Consider the following 22,181-nt stretch of genomic DNA (forward strand, 5'->3'; position numbering starts at 1 on the left):
GTGAATATGCAGGGTGCACTTAACAAATGAGTGACAAACCAGTTGTGTAAATGGATGCTGTACTTAAAATGAAAAGTTAGCAGAGCAGGAATATTTCAGATGGATTACTCAGTTGTCCTCTGCATTCTTGCCCTTTAGTATAAAACATTTTTATAGTGATAGGAAATGTGACGAGATCTTAATCTGCTTACAACGTGATTTACACTAGCCAGTAATTGGCCTCAGAAATATATTTTAAAGTTAAAGAAGTATTCAGATGATATTTCCAACCTCAGCTGCAGTATATTAGTGCAGTTCCACTGAAACTGAAGAAAACCATTTTCAGGACACAGAGCTTTGACTTATTTCAAATAAGAATTTCAGTGTATACAATGATTCTTAAAATAATGATATTGAAGAATCAGCTCTTTTGCCTACACATCTAGATCAGTCTCAAAGTGTGCAGCACCTGCTTCTGTTAATATTAAGGCAAAAAGCCATAGCTGCATCACCATACTCAACACTGAGAATCTAACCTTCAAGCTGTCCTTAAACAGGGAAGGTTTTGTGCTACCAGTGGAGCCCTGGCATACAGGAACCCTGAAAAGCTTTCTGAGTGCAATGGTAACAGGATAAATTAAGACCCAGAAAGCCACGGTGGTTTGGGATAACCTAGTAAGATGAGGATTTCTGCAGCAAAAGAGCCAACCACTCAGAGTACTCATAATCCCTCCTGACTTTCACACTAGATCATTTTCCCGTGAATGTTGGACTTGCATGTCATGTTACAGTTGTACACATGAGAAATACAGCAACAGTAGCTAGGCAAGCACTCTTCACTTAGGACAGAGGGGGAAAGGTGTTACATTACCCTGTGCAGCCGTGAAGTCATCCAGTTTGAAAGAGAGCTGAAAACATTTGGTTTCTGAGGCATACAGCTAAGAATAGCCCCCAGCTAGAGAAATTCAAGTGTAAAAGCACTAAATATCTGTTTTTTTCTGACTACACCTCTGCAGTAATATAGGAACTGGTTTCAGCAGCTGAGCATGATCTTGTTTTATACCAAGGGTCTTTCTATCAATCCCCATGTTGCATTTTCTCTGAAAGATGCCTCTCAAAACTAGCCTTACTGTAATCCATCCTTCAGTGAAACTGACAGTTCCCTGAGCCAAAATCATGCGCTACACTGTTCATGAAAAAGAGCCAAAGGGCCTCAGCTCACACCCTGTGTACCCCGTGCAGAGTGGGGATACACAACAGCTGATGGCTTACGACATAGTGCCATGGGGAGCAGCAAAGCTTTATGCTACTGAAGCAATTGCACATAGAAGATGGAGGAGGCAGGGTGCCCCAAGACAGTGGGAGAACAGTAAAGACTGCAATCCTGACAAGGGAAGAGCACTCAAGGTATGCCTTGCAAGGAATTCAGGTCTCCAGCATGGCTGCGAGCAGGGAAGTCAGTAGACTCCCCACACAGTTGGGTCTTCTACCAAGCTGATAAGATGTCAGACCTCTGTCAGCATTATGGTCCCAATGTGTTGGATGCTGTAAGAAAGAACAGGAGAAAATAGATTCCCTGGTCTGATCAGCTCAGAACTGTAACGTTACAAGAACTGTAACGTTAACAGGGAGGCAGTTGGCTTCAAAGACAGAGGAGTGTTATGAATATTACTAAAACAAAACCAAACCCTTTCTCACTCAGAATGTAGCCAACATGTCCATGGCTGCCTGGAGCCTGAGATAAAACTTACTGGACCTCTTGGAAAATATACTGAGACCAAAGAAATACCTAGTGTAGTCAGAGTGAAAGAACAGCCTCAATATTAAATCCTCAGACTCCAAATCCAGCTGTTAAGGAGAAAAATTCAAATGTAAAATAAATATTCCTGACTCATGACCAGTCATTACAGATGCAGAAATTGCCATGAACCGTCGTTGTCATTGGATTCAACAGATTGCAGATATGTGCAGTTCAGCTGATACTAAATTTTTAGGACAATACACTGCCATCAACATCCAAACATTTTCAACGCAGCCACAATAAAGTAGGGATCTTGTAAATGCTACTGTTTAAATATTGCTTGATAAACAAGTATTTGCACTACTTCTCATTATTTTACAAATCACAATTGGGTATTCAATGACAGATGAAAGAAGTGGTAGAGGAAGAGCTGGATAAAAGGTTGTTAAATAAAAAACATAATTCAAGTTGCACATATCTGTATCCATGTCTGTTCATCATCCATAAAAGTTTCATGGTACGTGGAGTTACAAGGTTGTACCCACATCTGTGTTTGCACAATCAGACTGTGGAGTAATTGAAGCAATTCTCAGTTTTGGGAGGGAGGACATTGTGTAGAGAAAAGATGAAACAAAGAGAGAAGAAAACTATGACTTTCATAGAAAAACGGCAATAACAAGAGGGAAAATACCAATACTGACAATCAAATTGGAAGAAGCTCTTTAACACAGTGTCTTCTAACAAAAGCTCTTGATTCACTATATGAGCCTAAGGAGATGCACATGGAGTTGAGGAGCTGATATCAGGATACTTGCAGGTAATATCTAGATCTGTCCAGTTCTATACAACCTCACCAAAATGGTAGCTTAGACCAACATCAGAAAGTACTTTAACGGCATTTCTAATATTTTGACAGAGAAAACAGCATAAAACACCCAGACAAAGAGAAAAGGCAATGAAATATCAACCAAAATATGTCCCCTACCTGTGACAACAATCTTGAAGGTAAGTTTCTGGCCAGCAGCCTCGCAGGTGTACTCCCCAGCATCTTTCTTCTCCACCTGACCCACCACCAGACGACGCGATTTGCCCTCCGACTCCACCTTGAACTTCTTGCTCGAGGTGATCAGTTTCCCCTCCTTGTACCATTTCACGTCGGTCTTCTCCTGGGCCACCTCGCAGCTCAGTGTGGCATTTTCTGATAGTGCAGCTTTCACCTCTTTCTTCACTTTGTCCTTGTTGATAAATGCATCCTCTGCCTCTGTGGAATAGGAGAAGAAATTTAAAAATCACACATATGTTTACACTGTCCAAAGTCTTCAAACCCAAGTGAAAAATATGACAACTTCCAGAGTTCTGTCATTTTGGAATGGTCCTACCAAAAGCTAAGATACACTCAGACAGGACATGACCCTCTGGACAGCCTGAGGACAACACATCAGCCATTTCTGAGTAAAATGATCCAGTGCGCTGGGAGATCAACTTCTTCCCTTCTCCACAAGAAATCTGAATTTTTGTTCCATACTGCAATGCACAAGTAATTTCCCAATCTCATATGCCACTGGGACCCATAGATAAGCCTTGCCTACTCTGTGTACTTCTTAAGAAGACCTGTTTTCCTACTTCTTCAAGACCTATTTTCCTACACATGTGGGAGATGACCCTACCTTTAGAGCTATAAATCACAACAACATATGTAAGCTTGCTTAATTTTTCTTCACTAGGAAATCAGAAAACGACAAAGACTGCTCAGTGGGATTCATCTCACGGATGAAGACAACTAATTAGAGGCATCTGTGTGACAGTGGATGCACACAAGCTGGTTGTCTCATCTCCCTCACCACTCAGTGAAGACCCAGGCTACACAGACCCTGGAGCCTAGAGGGCAATTCTGTTTGCTTTGTAGTAAAGGAAATTGATGGACCTTTCTGTGATGAGAACTAACATATCTCTCACCTGTGACGACAATCTTGAAGGTAAGTTTCTGGCCAGCAGCCTCGCAGGTGTACTCCCCAGCATCTTTCTTCTCCACCTGACCCACCACCAGACGACGCGATTTGCCCTCCGACTCCACCTTGAACTTCTTGCTCGAGGTGATCAGTTTCCCCTCCTTGTACCACTTCACGTCGGTCTTCTCCTGGGCCACCTCGCAGCTCAGTGTGGCGTTTTGTGTCAATACAGCCTTCACCTCCTTTTGTACCTTGTCCTTGTTTGTAAACACATCTTCTTTCTCTGTCAGAAGGCCACAATAGTCACACATAACTTTTTGCAGTTGTCTTCTCCAGTGTTTAATCAAGTTCCCCCTACTTCTCTACATTTGCCCCTGAAGGTCATATTATGACGATCCATTAAGATAAGAAAGCAGTTTCATCTCTATTTTGCTGATAAGATGTGAATAAGTGTATGGGAATTGTGGGATGAAGTTTAAAACCTCACAATTTGAGCACATACTTGAACCAGAGACTTAGAGCACCAACCTGAACCCTCCTCCCTCTTCTCTCTTTTTTTCATCTTATGTCTCTCAAAGCTTCCAGTGAATCAGAAGGGAACACCCCTTGCATCCTCATATACAGGAACCATTTCTCTTTTTCCGTGCCTATTTGAGTCACTCAAATTCAGTCATTCTCTACCTAATCAGAACTCTTCAAACACCTCTCCCTTCCCTTTTATCTATCCCTGCACTTCTGCTATGGCGTCATACTATGGTTCTGCAGTTTTTCTGCAGACACACCAGCCAGTTGTGAGAGGTGCAAAATTATCATCCTTGCCCATCATTTTTTTCGTGGTTACAGCTAACCATGGATGTAAAAGTGTATGTATAAAATGTTGATATGACAGCTGGCCAAAAATCAAGTCCTACAGCAGAAATATTTCACCCCAGAGAGGTTGTGAGATGATCCTCTGAATGTAAGATACTACCCCAAATGTAATATTCCTTTGTCTTTAACACTGCTAGCATTTTCTCACCTCTGACTTTGACTTGGAATTCTGTTCTGTCATCCTTTGTTTCACAGGTATAGCTCCCTTGGTCTTGCTGTGTCACCTTTTTGATGATGAGCTTGCGGTGTGTCCCCTGAGAGATGACTGTTGTCCTCTGGTCCTGCTTCACCTCAGTTTGATTCTTCTTCCATACCACAGCTCCACTGGCAGATGACACCTCACACACCAGCTCAAGATTTTCAGAAGGACTGACTGATATTTCTGGAGTTGTTTTGGGCTTGTTGACAAAATTAACAGCTTCATCTGGAAAGAAAAAGAAAAAGCTATTTTTGCACTGATTCAGGCTTATCAGCACAAAGTTAAGATACAGTAATTACTGAACATTATTTCATTGTTAGCCACATTTGGGTGATCAAGTTTCACCTCTGGAGGTGTAATTGTACATATGGGTGCATGGTACTATTGCAGTGTAACTGTGGCAGTGTTAACAGCAATGGCAATAAACTGTGGTTACGAGTCAGAAAGGTCCCTCCTGAGATACAGCAGCATTATCTCTACTGGGGAACTCATTGTCCAAGTTTTAAATCATCCAGAGAGTTAGTACATAATGGTCTCCAGTTTGGGAGCTGGGTATTGCTGAATCCTTTATAATACATCAGCTTATTAGGCCTACATTGTGGCATTAATACTAGCCTTAAGTTCTATCTAGACATGGATCTATGCCTACCTGTATTCATAACCAAAATCCACATAACTGCTGTGCATCCATTTTCCTCATCCCTTTCAGAAGTCAGGAATGAAAGCTCTTACAAAGCATGGATATGGTGGTTTCTATCACCAGAGCTGCATGTGCACAGGGCCATGAGCAGAGCCTGGCCCAACATCGTGAGACCATAAAGCCTGATGTGTGCTTTAATTCACAGCTCCTGTCTCATCACACACATGAAAGTTGATGCCTGACTTTCTGACAGATGGTGAAAACTCCTCCTCTGATCTTCAGATAATTGCTCTCAGTTACAGTGCAATCACATTCATCTCTCCTACATCCTTCTGGATCTTTTAAATCAAGCTGAGGTGCCCTCGAGTTGCTGTCACTTTGATCTTCACTGCTTGTTTCTTATTTCAGGCAAGCTCTAGGGAACATGTATTGATGCCTGAGTAAACAAACAGCTTTGAAAAGATCTAAGAACTGTCAGAAAACCTTGTCAGAAGTGATGAGGAACCTTCTTTAAATGTTTCTGAGCTCATTCCTGTAGCCCCATGTTCACAATATCAGTCCCGTTGGACTAATTCTTCTCCAGACCAAATCAAGGTATATATAGGATAATCTCATTGATAAGACATTTTCCAGCTTCAAGAGGATTAAGTTAATATATGAGCCAATAGTGTCACGCCTTTCTACTGAGAATGATCTTCGTAGTAGAGAACTCACAACTGCTCACAACTCGTATAGCTTAAGTGGTAGAGGTTCCTGCTTTGATGTCTCACCTCAAACTCTTCTGACTGCACATACTGGTGGCCACCTGTATGACCTGTGCATGCACACACACATCATGTATGCAGAAACAATGCAGCATTTTTATCAACTAGGGTTTTTTTGCAAGTGTATTTGTAAAAGTGAAATTGAAGACAATGAAGTAAGTGAGCAAACCTATTCAACACACCCTGTCCCTAAGCTGACGAGCAATGTTTAATGAACATGTCAGGTATTTCATACCCTTCATTCCATCAAGGCAGCCCTTGCCTGAAGAGCAAGCTGATGGCTGTCAGTTATAACCATCCTTAGCTTAGTATTGCATTTCTCCAAGCCACAACTGTTGCTTTCAGTCACAGAGTATCCCAAGGACAATTGCTATGCTACACCCATGCCAGATGCATCTGTGGCATCAGAGAACAAATATTTCTTTAAAAATTGTAATCTTTAGGACTGGTCTATTCTTAAAAAATTAGATGATCAAGGATAGTCCCGTCCAAAATCCTGCTGTTCAGGATTATTGGTGTAACTCATTACCATAAAGACAGATTGCTTCCCTGCCCTAAGACTATACCTGACTCTGCAATGCTTCCTCTTAGCAGTCTGGAAAATTTTTATAGTGACATGTGAAACAAGGTGGAAGTTGCCCTAGCTAAGATTTTATTAACAGGTTATAACTCGATCCTTTTCTATCAAAAAGTTCATGGGGATACACAGTTATTTAGCAGATATCTGTTTTCCTTGCCTGAGCCATGTGATGTTTTGTCATAGGAGTTACAGGGGATATTCACCTAACCTGCATATGGTCATCAAAAATTTAGGTGTCCAGTCCCAGGTAATTATGCAGGCTTCTTCTGTACTACTTGTTCAGACAAAGGCAGCTTCAGAACAATTTTTAAATCCATCTTGGATAGCTCTGATCAGACAGTATAAATCAGATTATATAAATTGTCCTTTGGGGGTCAGATCAGACAGAGCATGGTTGGCTCTTTCAGACCAATTTTTCAATGGGTAAAGTCAGGGACTATCAATTACACTCAAAGTGAAATTGCATAATGTTGGATTCTCAAAGAGAGAACTGGAGGTGAGATGTAGAGTGAATACCTGAGCAAACACCGGTTGTAAACTGGAAGCAATCCCTCCAGCTCAGCAAACCCTGTAGCAATCCCTCAAGACCAGTGCTGTTCTAGATTAATCAGCTCTGCTGAGTTTTATTTAGCTGATGGACAGCATGGGAATAACATGAATGCACTGTTACAGGTCACAAACAGTTGTTGCTTTGTTTAAATTGCATTGTACTGCAGCAGGTAGACATATCATGAGAAGCTTTCTGTAGAGTTTCAAATTGTAACTTAGAACTGGGTTAAAAATTAGGCTCCAGATGTAAGCCAGAAAAACAGTTTGAGAAGAAAGGTTCCCACCAGGCTATGCTAATTGAATCAGCTGAATTTCACAGATATTGAATTTCACAGATAAATTCTTGTGTCATTTTATACTCTGGATCCATCCTGGACTGGAACACATCCTCTTCTGGGCTTGACCTGACAGCCACGTGCTTTAGCATGTGCTTTATGCTGATGGGCATGTGCCATGAACTAATAGCTTCACATACAGTACCACAGGGAGATGTCTTGGAGATCACACTGTCCTTTGGGAATAGCAGGAGTCGCTTAACTCTCAATATCAAGAGTTAAACTTGTGAAAGGAGGACACAGGACTTTCACAGTAAGACTTTAGGACCTGAGTCAGGAGGTTCAAAGACAATGTACATGCTGAGCTAAAAGAATAAAAGCCAAATGGGGCATTCAGCCTGTTCAGTCAGCGTGGTTGGTTTGAGTTATGTCTCCAAGCCTAGTAAAAGCTTGTGCTGACTTGAATATGTAAAAACATCATTATATTATTTGCCCATATTGTGGATTTGTGTAAGGACCACAGTAAGTGTCAGAGTCTCTGAAATAGTGCTATGCAATCTTGGCCCAAAACCCCAGCAATTTCCAAGGCAAGACAAGTATAATGAACAAAGTCCTGAGTTTCTAAAACAGACTCTGACCCCATATTTGCATCACGAACTTACCTGAGACTTTTAAATCAAAAATAAGAGTGTCATCTCCAATTTTGCATGTGTATATTCCTTCATCTTCTTTTGTCACAGCTGAAGCCACAAGCTTATGCAGTTTTCCTTTATCTTCCATGGTGAATTTCTTGCTGGCAGTGATTTCTTTGCCATCTTTGTACCACTTAACCATGATGTTGGCTTCAGAGGTCTCAGAAACAAATTCAGCCTGCTTTCCAACAATGGCCCTGATAACTCCTCCACTTTTCTCTTTGTTTATGAAGCTTGCAAGTGCTGAAACAAAATACAGACACACACTGCTGGTAAAGAATTGCGTGGACATCAATAAATAGTTACACTTACATCTATATTAGGTATTCATTTATATTAATGATGGATCTAATTATTAGATTCTAACACAGAAGCAGACAAATTTCCTGCCTTTATAAACCATATACTTGATTATCACATGTCCAAAAATCAGAACATATATTCAGCATGGGAGGCTGATTCAAGGGTATAAGAAGCCCCAGGCAATAGGGGTTTAAGAAAATACTTGAGAGAGGTTAGGAAAGAAATTAAACAAGCAAACTGGAGGGAAAGTAATGAAGGTTATGTGATCATTGTATTGTAACGACCTGGCAAATAAACTGACTCCAAAAGAGGTTAAAATGTAATCTAGTGAAATTAAACTATATTAAATTTAAAATCTATACAAATATCACATAGGACTGAAGTGAAAATAAACTTCTTCCTGGAAGTTAACTGGGGCATAGAAGATAAACAGTAAATCAGGCACCATATTAACATGTAGTGGAATAATTGAGTCACCAACGACCTCAAAGCAAAGATTCAAGCACCCACCAATATCCCAGCTAAAAATGTGAGATTAAAATCAGTCTCATTTTACTTTAGATAATGGAATTTATTTTCAAACATCTTCTTAACATATTATTTTAAAACAACACACACAATCAAGTCACTTTGTTGGGACTGTGCAGTCAAATCTACCAAAATCAAAGATCTGATTATGTATGCGTTTTTTTTTTCCTTAATTTCAAGAAAATGCTTGTGCAATGCAAATTAACAACTCTCTGAAGAATGCCTGGCAAAAACAGTTATCAATTTTCACTGCTGATACTGTGACAAAGTTACAGTCCACGGTCTGGACCAGCTAAGTGTGACTCTCAGACTTTTGTTCCCGAGGTTTTATTATCAGGGCTACAACCTGGTGCAACACATGGGGGTTCTCCTTTAGCTCAAAGGCCCCACCCAAAAGGATGGGTTCTGCATTTAGTTTCCTTGGTTTTGAGTACATCAGATTTCTCCAAGTCTGTGGTACTGCTTTTAATTACAGGTAAATATTTGGTAGGGAACCAATATTCGCCAACTTGTACAGTGGCAGTGTCTGGAGACCTGAAAATGAAGAGTGAATTGACTTGCCAAGCAGTACACAGATAAGAAAGGAAAAGAAAATCCCAGTCCCAAATCTCTCCCAATCTAAGACTAAGAAAGACAAAGACCCAACAAGCAAATAAACAGGAAAAGGGAAGGGAAGGAGGTGACAGTGAGGTTAAAACCCTCTCTAGCTCCAGTCATGAAGGGACTCTATTCAACCACCAGCTTCTGGAAGGGACAGGGACTTGCATTTGACCTCTCCAGGACCCTATCAGCCCTGTTTTCTAGGCTTTAATAAGTCTGCTTATTAAAAGCAATACCTACTGGTAAAGAAGTCATACCAGAATCAATTAAACCAGGGAAAACCTCCCTTTTTTATTGGTGTTTGTTTTTGTTTTTGGTTTGGTTTTTTTTTTTTTTTTTTTTCCCTGAGGCCTCTGTTTCTACTTGTTTCTCTAATGACACATAACAGTGGAGCTTTTCTTTCAGTGGGACACCACCACAATCCTAGAATCCTAGAATGATTTGGGTTGGAAGGGACCTTAAAGATCACCCAGTGCCACCCCCTGCCCCAGGCAGGGACCCCTTCCCCCAGCCCAGGGGGCTCCCAGCCCCGTCCAACCTGGCCTTGAACCCTTCCAGGGAGGGGGCACCCACAGCTTCTCTGGGCACCCTGGGCCAGCGCCTCACCCCCTGCACAGGGAAGAATTTCTGCCTTAGATCTCATCTAAATCTGCCCTCTGTCAGTTTAAAACCATCACCCCTTGTCCTACCCCCATCCCCTGACCCAGAGTCCCTCCCCACCTTTCCTGTCCCCCCTTTAAGCCCTGGGAGGCCGCTCGATGGGCTCCCCGGAGCCTTCTCTTCTCCAGGCTGAACCCCCCCAACTCTCTCAGCCTGGCCTCCCAGGGGAGCTGCTCCAGCCCCCCGAGCATCTTCGTGGCCTCCTCTGGCCCCACTCGAGCAGGTCCTTCTTCTCTCCCCAACCACCTACACCCATGAAGCCTGCAGGGGCCAAACACTGCTGAGACCTCTACTCCACCAGCATTACTGGAATTAAGCCCACAGGTTAAAAGTTTTGAGAGAGGAAGACGAGGGGGATGGATTCATTCATGCACCTTTCACTTCCTCAGAAAGCTAGAGTGAAAAATACAACCACAGCAGTCTGACGAAGGACTTCTCAGATGTCCCGTTTCAACGCTGGAAGTCATGTGTCAGAGGACGCCTGGCAGGTGAAGTCTCATGGCAGTGGAGGGACAGGAGTGATAAATGGCAAGCGCATTTTCTAGCGGGGCTTTTTTGGGCAGGAGGCCCAGCGAGTGACACACCTCTGGCCGTGGCTCAGCATGGTGGCCTCTCGGCAGCCACGTGACGTCCACGTGCCAGACACAGCTGACCGGCTCATCAAGCGATTCACCAGCTAGCTGCATCTGATTCACGGGAGGAGCTGATAAAATTGGCGATACCAAAAGGCGAAATGCCGGGACAGCGTTTGTGAGCCTCATCCTGCAAGGATGAGATGTATCAGAGCTGATTCTCCGAATCAAGCTACAAACAGCAGATGTTTAAGTTACAGCTTGTCGACACAGATTTTAAAATAAGAGCACTGACTATTCATTTGATAGTCATATTACAATGAAAAGCACATGGAAATGTCCATCAGCTAATTCAATTAAATCTGTGAGTAGACCTGCCAGCTTGAAAAATTATACTAAAGAGACAGAGAGAGAGACAGAAGAAAAAAAAAATAAAAGCAGCTGCCAAATATAGTCAACAATTCCTCCCTCCATAGATTTAGTCACATTTTTTTAATTATTTTTTTCAGCTTTGAGTTTGTTCTTTAAGAATAACAAAGTGAGTAGGTTGTCAAATGCAAAACACACCCAGTACTCTGGGACTTTGTTCTTTCTACAGAGACCAAGGAGGACAAGAAGCCAACAGGACATGATGATAGAGTGCCTCATACTTAGTGTAGAAACAGAAAGAGTGCGATCATTGCTGGGGAGAATTTGAGGCGTGAGTTACGGGACAGAACACGGAAATTAAATGAATTTATAAAGTGAACTTGCCACTTCAAAGCAAAAGAGCTACTGAACTCATCTCAGGTAATGTCTGACAACAGGCTAAACTGTCTTGGAGCCAGGTTTTATACTCTGAACCTCAGACGACATCTATATGATATCCATGAGGAACAGTTTGGGGACACACTGGTGCAAAAAAAAACAGGAAAAAAAAAAATGCAACCCCACAAACAAATAACGAAAAAAATCCCACAATGCCAAGTTAATCTTGGTCCATCAGAACTTTAATTAGAGCTGAAGAAGCTCTTCAGTGAATTGTCCAATATCACATAGCAAGTATAGGGCAGACATGGGATCATGCTCATCATCTGATGAAGAAATTCAGCCACAGGGTCAGGACAAGAGCACCTTTTCACTGCTCACCATTCAATCCCATGAAATAACGCCAAGTTCCCATGGAATATCAAGACATCAATTTAAGTGAAGGAAAAACTTTTACCATTGAGACAGTGTTAGATCTTGTATTCACTCCCAAGTTCTCCTACTCTGGGACCACAGACCCTGCCAAGGCTAGATGTTAGTGGGGAGTTACTACAACTCCCTGTGCTGCTTCTGGAGTATTCCCTTTCTGTCCCTTGATGACTTTGTTGGCTTAGTGCAGGAACAGGCTATTAATGCAAAGCAGCCCAGACAATCACATACCTTTCACTGAAAGCTGAAAGAGCATTTTATCCCCTTCACAGACGCACTCATAAACGCCAGCATCCTCTGCTGCAGTGTTGCGAATTTTCAGGATGTGCCTCTTCCCCACAGTTTGAAGTTCATATTTTTCACTGGTCTTAAGCTCTTTCCCATCCTTCATCCACTTCACAGTAGCTTCTGTGTCGGAAAGCTCAGCCTGAAGCTTGGCTTCCTCCCGCAGCCGAGCAGAGACTTTTTCTACATCTCTGCTCTTGTTGGTAAATCTCACTGCAGCACCTGTCAGGAAAATAGGTTTTGTTATTTCAAGTTACATGGAGATAACATGTCCCTGATACAAGTCTGCTGTAGACTGAGAGATCTCTGAAAAAGTATTAGGTTCTGTTCCTGTCCTCACACTCATGTCAAAACTGAGCATTTATTTCCAGTTCAGAAGAGTTGATCTGTTTCTATTGCCAGAGTCATTAAGAAAAAAACAAAACAAAACAAAACACATCTTTCTACTGTTTAATAATACTCTAAACATACTTCTGAAGAGATTTTCACTCAAAGTCAAACACATCCTTCCAGAATGAATGCCTATCCGTTGCTTTTTGCCATGCAATGTGGGTAAATACAGATCTACTGTCATTTCATAGAGGGAAACTGGAGCACCCAACTCTCAGTGCTAAATCGAGTTACATGATACTAACTTGGGCATCAGACACAACTGTGGTAGACAGAAACCTCCAAGAAAAAAAACCTCTGTTAGTAATTAATGCTCCTTTACTTTTGAAAGGCTCTACTACAGTCAGAAAGCCCAGCCAAACCTGGAGCTGAAATTACTGGCTTAAGGTGACTCAGTGGTAGATTTAGTAACAGAACCCACTGACTGATGGTTGCGAACTACAGAAATCCATGAGCTGCTGTTAAGCAGTCTAGTTCAGATAGCAACCAGCCGGCTAGGTTGTCTCACTCTGAACTCTGTGCTATCATGGTGAGGTCGTTACCAGGACCCACGTTAATTCATATGATGCAATTTCAGATACTTCCTACAGACCAGGCATCAGTGAAATCCTTTGGCCCCAGTTCTAGTCATCAGGTCACAACAACAGCCCCTGGACTGGCAGAAGAAAGGAGAGTGAGGGGAAAAAAATACCTTTCACTCTTATCTTGGTGCTGGCGTCAACATTTCTGGCAACAAATTTCACTTCTGCTCCATCATCATTCTTGGTGACATTCTTTATGATTAGGGTGTGAGCAGTTTGAGTTCTCTTGATGATGTAGGTCTCACTTTCCTGTAAGACTTTACCATTAAGGTACCAAGTGCCAGGACATGTTGTTGTAAGGTCAATAGAAAACAGGGCATCCCCTCCAGGTATAGCTTCAAAGGTTGTCAGCGGGGTTTTCACAGCCAGGACTGGTCCTAAGGAAGAAGAACAAAACATATCTCTGAGACCAAAGGACACAAGACTGCCACACTGGAAAATAGTTCTTCCTATGAAAAAAAGTTCTCAGGGTAAACCAAACATGAGAATAAACTCTTGCAGCTTTATAAAATTTGCATGCACTGAAGGCAACGCACAGTGAGTGAACAGGATTTGATTTCTACAGCTGTGGGTAACTGACCTCTGGCATTAGAGTAAGTCCTGTTTCTGCAGGGAGAGAACAATAGGCATATTTTACCGATTATTCTTTTTTCCCCTAAGATATTTAAACGTACAGCATGCCTGAAACACTGAGGTTCCTCAACAAGTGTGCTATTTATTTAACAACCAGTATTTATTCTTAGATTTCAGAAGCATCCTAAGGAGGCCACTCAGGCTACTAGTCACTTCTAGGTATTCTGGGAAAACACAGGGACATTCAGACAGCAAGGGAAAAGGATGACACAATAACAAGACAGAGATTGATTGAAGTCTGTGCAAATATTGTTCCAGTGCAATGAATCAAAGGAAGAAGCAATCCTATTGCACATGATGATTCTATGGACACATTGACACCCTAGAGATAAAGTAAAAACCCCACATTTCTCCTAATAGCTGTAAGGTTAAAGAGAGACTGATCGGAAGTTGGTTTTCATGACAGTATGATCACCCATAAATATTCTCTGCGTGTAAGTTTGATATCTCATTTATGTATTGAAAATTGTATTATAAACCCACCTCAATTTTTCCTTTCATAACAGGTCTAGAACTTACAGGCTTAAGGTCTATTGCAGAGAGCTCTGCCCCTCACATGGCCTGATGTCAGGTGCTAGAATATAAGCATACTCACAGCTCTATCACAGAAACCCAACCACCATCACTTTGGTGATGGTCAGTGGTCGAAATGAGATTGGAGAACTATCAGTGAAGGGAAAAAAAAAAAAAAAAAAAAAAAAAAAATTGGCGTGCAATTGCTCTATCCTCCTCCAAGTCATGGGGAACATCTTTAGAGCACCCACGTGGCAGAGCAGCAGAGACTGGCCCATTTTAGGATGGTTTTGTGCTCACCAAGGCGCATGCTTCCTGGGAACTCCAGGTAGGGACTCTGTCCATAGGCGTTGACTGCAGACACTCGGAACTGATAGTCAGCCTCTTCCAACAAGTTGCTCACTGTGAGCTCTGGGACAGGGACGTGAGACTCATGGCACCTCACCCACGTAAAGCCAGTTAGTTTCTTGCGTTCCACGATGTAGCCATCGATCGGAATGAGGCGGTCCATCTTTGGAGGGGACCATGCAAGCGTCACTGAGGTTTCTGTTTTATTTTTCACCACAGGGTCAGCTGGGGGTTGGGTGGGAGGTTTTCTGGGAGCTGCACAAGGGAAAAAAAAAAAAAAAAAAAAAAAACAGAGCAAGAAGTTTATGTCAGAGTGGAAAAGCCACTGTGCCTCAGCAATAAAGCTTACACTGGACTAAAAGCTACTCTTGCTTAATAAACTTCCATAAAAAATTGATGTGAGATGGAAAAGCAAGAGAATGGAGAGAAGGTGCATTTGAGCTGCATTACACAAAGATACTTCTACCTACACAGCTAAACAGATGTGATTTCTGCATAATATTACAATTGTCTGCATAGACAAAGAGCCTACAATGAACAATTCATAGGCTTAAATTTTCAGTGCTAGATACAGACCCATGCTACTTCCTAGACAGCTCCTGGGCAAAACAGATGGACACTCGGCCTGTTATTTTCACTCAGAAGATGGGTAAAACCACCATCAAAGGTTGTTCAAAATTCTGTGTACCAAATTCCTGGTACAATTCCCAGGTGTGAATCCAGGCTTAAAAAAATAAATAAATAAATACCTCAGTGGGATTATTCTGGCAAGGTGGCACAATTTTGCCCTGTTTACTAGACATCACTGTACAGGGATAGTTGCACTAACATTGTAAGTCTGCCGGTATTTATCTTCTGTGAGAATTTCAACTATGCACATCCCTGCAGTCAGCAACATAGGTGTGTCTGTGAGAACCAATACTTGGCAAGGCACCACTGCATCAAGGTAGACCGTGGCAATATTTTTCAATGCTTTGCACTCAGGTGTAGCATCCTGTGCAGCAGTGTAAATCCACTCCATAAAAAGCAGCCTGTGCCAGGAGTCCACGTCTATTTCTTGTTGAGAACCTTTTCCAACCATACACTAAGATACTTCAGCCCAGATTCTCAACAGGTTTCAACACAAAGCAGCTAAACATTTTACAATTGGGACTTTTCAGAGATAAAAATACATGAATAATCAGTTCATGGGTTTTAGAGTTATGGAGATCCCAGCTGCTTGTGACACAGGTTTGGCTGTTCTCTGCAGCCACTTTCATCTGGGTGTCTGTCCTCTGTCCTGCTGAATTTTATGTTATCCCCACTCAGAAGACTTCTTGTAGCTTTGTCTCGCAAGAATGATAGCTATCACTGGGGATCTCTGTTTTAGTAATTATACAGAGTCAGCTTTTGGGGTTGGGGAATTAACTTCAAAAGGAAATGACATAAAGACATGTCCCCACCATGAGACTCTACAATTGGGAGGATGTGGCTACTTTATGGCACCTGAGGTCACAAATGTATCCTTGCAGGTATTTGTATGATGAAGATTTACATTCACCTTCTCACTCCTCTTGAAACCTTTAGAGAAGGCTCAAGCCCCATCAGGGTTATTCACTATGTGCTGCCACTGGTACGGTCAAGAAGCAAGGAATTATCTGATATGATCTAGTTACACATCTACTGACGTGGTAAAGGATTCATTTCATTTAATTTTGACTATCTGAAAGGTGTCTGGTTTAAATCAGTCAACCAGACTCCAACTGTAATCCCATGGAGTACAGCAGACTCAAGAGCAATTAATCCCAATTTAAAAAAGGTGTGTGAGACAGGTGAAATGAATCACACATTGAAGATACTGAAGTACTCATGACTATAGAGGGAGCCTGTATGATGAGCCTAGACTAAAAAACAAATTCTGGGACAGCTGATTTTACCTCTGCCTCAGTTTACCCTTCTTATAATGGGCATCGTAACAATGCAAGATACTTAGCAAATAATATATAAACATTGATGGACTGATAAATGCTTTTAGAACAGTCAACACCAATCTAATCCAGCTAATTCAAAAAGATGTGAACATATTACACAGGATTCTTCAAGCAGCTAATCACATATGCACAAGGTGTAAAAATAGGAAATGTAGATGTGATACACTTTTCCTTCATCACATAAATAGACACAGAAGTGTTTTGAGGTGCACAGTTACCAGCCTGTTAGTTACTGCTGGTCAGAACTAGGTGCCAAAGGTGCCATTAGTGTAGCATTAAGTTGAATACCAGACCCTGGAATCAGATCTCTTGACTTTACCATCAGAAACAGTAATGTAATATTTTCTTCAGAGATACCTGTTTGTGGGAAGGCAGTTATTACATTTTTCTATTCCATGAATCAACATTTTCTTCATAACTTAAACAGCAGAGTCCAAAATCAAACCGAACTTTGTTGTTCCCATTGCATAGGTGCTTGGTTGGATGCTACAGCCTTTCTTAGAACCTTAGAAACTGTCACAATGCTAAATGTGGCATTTACCTCATTTTGTCTCAGTAACATCAGAATGCCACAACCAAGTTTAGATAACACAGAATTTATAAAATTTTATTTAAAGATTTCTGTTTACCACTGACTAATTGCAGTTTGAAGGTGGTGGTGGCAGAAAACAAACATTATTCTTCCCGAATAATGACTAGAGCAGATGATTTGTTCACATGAAAACTGGAACTGCAGAAGAGCCAGAAACCACATGCTGCTCTCTATCTTAAATGAAGCAGTTTTTGCCTCAGAAATGCAGTGCCGTCAAAAGAAAACTAAATAAAATTAGGCAACTTGACCAAAATTTCATTTCAGGTCTAATCTCATCTACATTGCACCTGCTGCTACTGCTCTGTCAGCTAAAACCCTTGCTCAGATCAGATGTGCCAGGTGAAGGAATTCTCCAGCCTGCATATTAAATCAGTCTCCTCAAGTAAAGCTAAGAAGGACAGAGATCCCTCCTCGCAGTAGAGCTACTACCAATTCACAGGGTCCTCCCAGCTTTGTCACGTCAAAGAGAGGATGAGAGAGGACACGGCTTTGCCGGTCTCTGCAAAAGGAAGGATACTATATTTTCAGAAGGAAATATTTTCCCTTTTTCTTGGAGGCTTGTCTGTGCTATTGGGGTTCTTCTATGCAAACAGTTTAAGAAGATGAAATGAAAGCAAGATGTTTCAAGTTCAGTGAACGTTTAACTGTCCCTGAAATGCTTTATGTATGTGCTTGTAGATGTTCATTCACAGATGTTTTTGCTTGATAGAACAGAAATAAACTTTGTAGTCTGCCAAAAATGTTCAGGGTGCCTATATACTTCCCTGTAAGAGCCAGCACACCCGCAAGCTACCCTCACATCTCTGTAAACTCAAGACCTATGGAAGGAATTCAGTGCTGACTGACTCTCCCCTCTAAATCCTCAGAGAAGGGAGAGAAAGAGAGAGAAGTCGTCCCTGTTGCTAGAACAGGTTTTATCCCCAGAGCAAAAAATTTATAAGTGCCCCTTAAAGAAACTAAAGACTTTGGAAAATGGAGGTCAGAGTATAGATTGAGCGCACGCAGCGCTCTGTATACAGTGAAGTAAGGTGACTGCAATGTATGCAACTTGCACAGTGTTTTCTAAGCACCTCTTGGGGAGAACACGCATGTCCCTTACCCCCTGTTTTACTCAGTCATCAGTTTACATTCACCCCAGCACAAAATGAGAATGGTATGGAGAAGTTACACATTTGTGCCGTGCTCTTTCCTCGCAACTCTTCTTCTTTCTCTGTTTTGATATCTCCATAACATTTCATCATGTTCATAATGACAGCCAGTGTTCAAGCTGCCGGCCTTTTGTGGCACAGATTGAACCTTCTGCTGCCTTTGGACAACAAATTTACCATGGCAGTACCTAAATCAACAGTTCTAACATGGGAGTACCTGCTTGCTAGGGAAAACCCAACACCAACGTCAAATAAAAGTGAAGCTTACTGGTCACAGTGAACTGGGTAGAAGTCCTGCTTTCATCAGCCAGGAAGGCAATCTCACCAGCATCTTCCATCTTACACTCTCGGATGATCATGGTATGTTGCTTGCCAGAGCATGTGATGGAAATTCGATCACTGGGTTTCACTACTTCTTTATTTTTCAGCCATTGGATGTTCTGGCATTCATTGTCCAGCTCCACACAGAAGATGGCTGTATCGTTTATGAAGACCGCAGTCTTTCGTGGAAGTTTTTTAATGATGTTCCCTTCAAATAAGAAATTAATTATGATCAGCAAACAAGATATTAAGGTCTCTAGCAACACTGGACCATTCAGCCTACAACAGGAGTAGCGAACAGCTCTCACCTAATCAAAACATTGCAGACACTATGCGAACATCCCTAAATGAATTTCTAGGCTCTGAGTTATACAGAACAGATAATCCCAAGGACTCATTTCAGCCTTCAAAGAGAGAAAAGCATTCTTGTTTGACTACAGTCACTCATGTTTCTAGCCTACCATGAAGAGTCTGCTGTTGGGTAAATACAAGGTACGTGGTCTTGCCAAGAACAGATTTGACAGTGATATGGCTTTCATTGCCCACATATGCTGGGAATTCAAATTAAAACTTTGCTAAAGTAGGTCAGTCTTAAACCAGACAGGTCTCTCATCTGTCTTGAGGATTTTGCCTCCCTCAAAGTTACCAGTAAGTTACATAACCAAGACAGCAAACACACCAGTCACCTGAATTAATAGAAAATACACTGAAAACCTCAGATTTCTTCTTAGAGCCAACACAGAAATTCACACAGAATGAACTTCACTTATTTGTGTCCTTTCCAAGTGACTGGGATGATTATCGCTTATCGAAATAACCCCAAACTTACAAGATGTGACTATTCACAGGAAAGCTTGGACAAAGCATCAGGAGACAACCCCCACTGACAGATGGTGACTGGCTCCAGCCCTGGAACATTCCCTGTGAGGCAAAAGAGCCCTCCCCCAGGCAAAGCACCTAGTGCTATTTAATGAGAAGCAATGCTGAAGCAGCAGATCAAGCACACATTTCATCAGTAGGATTCAAGAATCCAATTCTCTGCTCATCCTCTCCTAAGCTTGGCCACATGTCTGCTCCTTGCTGCCATCAGCAGTGTCCCTGTCCCCGTGGCTCTTTGCATCCTGCCAAACTCTCCTAATCTCCCATCTCCACACTGCTCTCCCAAATCTCTTCCCCCCAAAGCAGGCACAGTGCTTCCCAAGGAAGTCTCTGCCTCCTTTCCCTCCCAAGAGCTCCACCAGGCTCAGTAACTCTTTTTACTGGAACATGTCATAGTACCATAGCACAAACAAGTAAAATAAATGAGAACTGTTCTACCAGGGCCAAACACATTTATAGTGTTTGGCTGGTCTAGACCTAACAGAAAGTGCAACAAAAAGATATCTATCTGAACTCTCCCACGTCTCCAGATTAAATTTTCCCTTCTGCCTGGACCCATGTGCACTCCTAACACTTTAATAGTGATACAAAAAGGCATTTGCACAAGGTTGTACGTCACCCAGATGTCTTGCATCAATTTATGTAGCGAAGAATTTCTGGTTTCACTGGGAGTGAAGTGAGGCTTCAAATGAGTCAGGACAAGTGCTATCCTGTAGCTGTAACAGGTCTTCATGCAACAGGAGACATGTCAACGATACAAGCATAAGCATCATCAAAATCAAAACTGCAGGTCCTGCTGTTGCCTGGGTAGGTTCTTGTTCATACAGCAAGTCAGGGAGCTCAGAATCAATAGCCCTTTCTGCAGACATACCTGCATCTCTGATGTGTGTGTCTACTCTACTGTGAGACATCTATACCATACCAGGCTCTACACCTAAACCACCAGACTCAGAAGACTTGAGCATGGATCTATAGCCACATTTTGCACCTTTCTCTCTCGTCAGCTTTCCAAACTCCAGAGAATGCCTCCAGATGTCAGGGATCTGGAGCGTGGATCCGGTTTCCAGTCTGAAACTATACTGGTGTTGACTGCTGCCCGCAACACATATCAGACCATAAGCCACAGCTGCTTCCCAGTGTGTTCAGCACCACTCTCGGACAAGATTCACCACTGGGTACTCTGGACACCAGACAAGATGTATGTGAGACAGTGCTGGGGGACATATCTGATGCTTGGGGTCACGATAAGGAAAGTCTACACAATATGCCCCCTCTCTCTGACCCTGTGTCCCTGATACACCCTGTCAGGACACCCAGCAACCCACTGACTGACCACACGTGGCTCTCCTCTTGCACCCTAAGGGAGTCTGCTGTTCTTCACCGCACACACGCACGGGATAAATGACATTCACAAGGTCGAGTCTGGAGTCTCATGTGTGAATCTCACACTTGGTAGGTGAGACTTGGCCTCTCTCAGATACTAAGAACCTTTCTTACCTTGGACTGACAACTCTGCGATGGTCCTGCTCCCTTCTTTCATCTCACAAATATAGACAGCATCATCATCTGTGGTGACATTCTGGACAGTGAGCCGGCGATACGTGCCCTCTTCTTCGATGTTGTATTTCTTGCTCTGCCGGAGTTTGGTTTCCTCCTTGAACCAAGCTGTCTCTGTACTAGGAACAGGCACTTCACATTGGAAGGTGGCAGATTCCTTCTCCCTCACTTCAAGATCCTTCAGTTTTTCCTTGAAGGGTATTGTGGGTTCTTAAGAGGATAAAAACAGAAAGGAGAAACAAGAGTTTATGATGACCTGCAGTAAGAGGTGTGCAAATAAATAAGTCAATAGAAAAAAATTAAATAATAAAACTCCTCATTAATGATATTGATTTATCCTGAGCTGCCATTCAAAATCATAATCAAGTCCTACTACAATAGATGTTCTGATCTCACATTAAAAAAAAATCTTGGCTCTCAGCAGAAGTATTTTAAGGACGTATCTAAAAATGAAGCAGAGTCAGTCTGAACTGCAGTACCTGCCCCACAACACCACACAGAGGAGTTTGTGCTAATCCAAAATGATGTGAACGAGTTGGTGAAACATCACGTTAGTAAATTCTGCTCTTGTGGCCTGCTTATCCTCTAACGTGAGCGTCTCTGCATTGCACCTTGTCATTTAGTGATGCCAACAGGATGAAGCGCTGGGCCCACCCAGCCTGACTCTATACATAGCAACAGCCCCTTCAGGTCATAGTAAAAGCCCTTAAAAGTAAAGATGTTACAGGTGGGCAAATAGCAGACAAGGTGATCATAAAGAGAGGGCACAGGGCAGCAATTCTAGGTGAGCGTGAGCATCTGCGCTGGTCAGCTAGTGCAAGAATCAATGTTTTAGGGGCCTTGCAGCAGAAGCGAGCTCAACGGATCCGAAAGGGCACAGAAAAATG

The 22,181-nt window shown here is 42.2% G+C and overlaps 1 protein-coding gene across 1 annotated transcript in view; it reads right to left on the reverse strand.

The window, feature by feature from the left end:
• OBSCN (obscurin, cytoskeletal calmodulin and titin-interacting RhoGEF) overlaps positions 1–22,181 on the reverse strand; it is a 185,984-nt gene that overhangs the window by 155,228 nt on the left and 8,575 nt on the right. The window contains exons 2-10 of the mRNA XM_042802202.1: positions 21,235–21,504; positions 18,806–19,066; positions 14,780–15,082; positions 13,444–13,710; positions 12,309–12,584; positions 8,209–8,481; positions 4,688–4,963; positions 3,677–3,952; positions 2,706–2,981 (exon numbers count right to left, since the gene is read on the reverse strand). Coding sequence (XP_042658136.1) covers positions 2,706–2,981; positions 3,677–3,952; positions 4,688–4,963; positions 8,209–8,481; positions 12,309–12,584; positions 13,444–13,710; positions 14,780–15,082; positions 18,806–19,066; positions 21,235–21,504 — 2,478 coding nt within the window. The remainder of the gene's footprint in view (positions 1–2,705; positions 2,982–3,676; positions 3,953–4,687; positions 4,964–8,208; positions 8,482–12,308; positions 12,585–13,443; positions 13,711–14,779; positions 15,083–18,805; positions 19,067–21,234; positions 21,505–22,181) is intronic.

The sequence above is a fragment of the Tyto alba genome, unplaced genomic scaffold, assembly GCF_018691265.1.
Source record: "Tyto alba isolate M040663 unplaced genomic scaffold, T.alba_DEE_v4.0 Super-Scaffold_38, whole genome shotgun sequence".
In the NCBI taxonomy this organism is placed as follows: domain Eukaryota; kingdom Metazoa; phylum Chordata; class Aves; order Strigiformes; family Tytonidae; genus Tyto; species Tyto alba.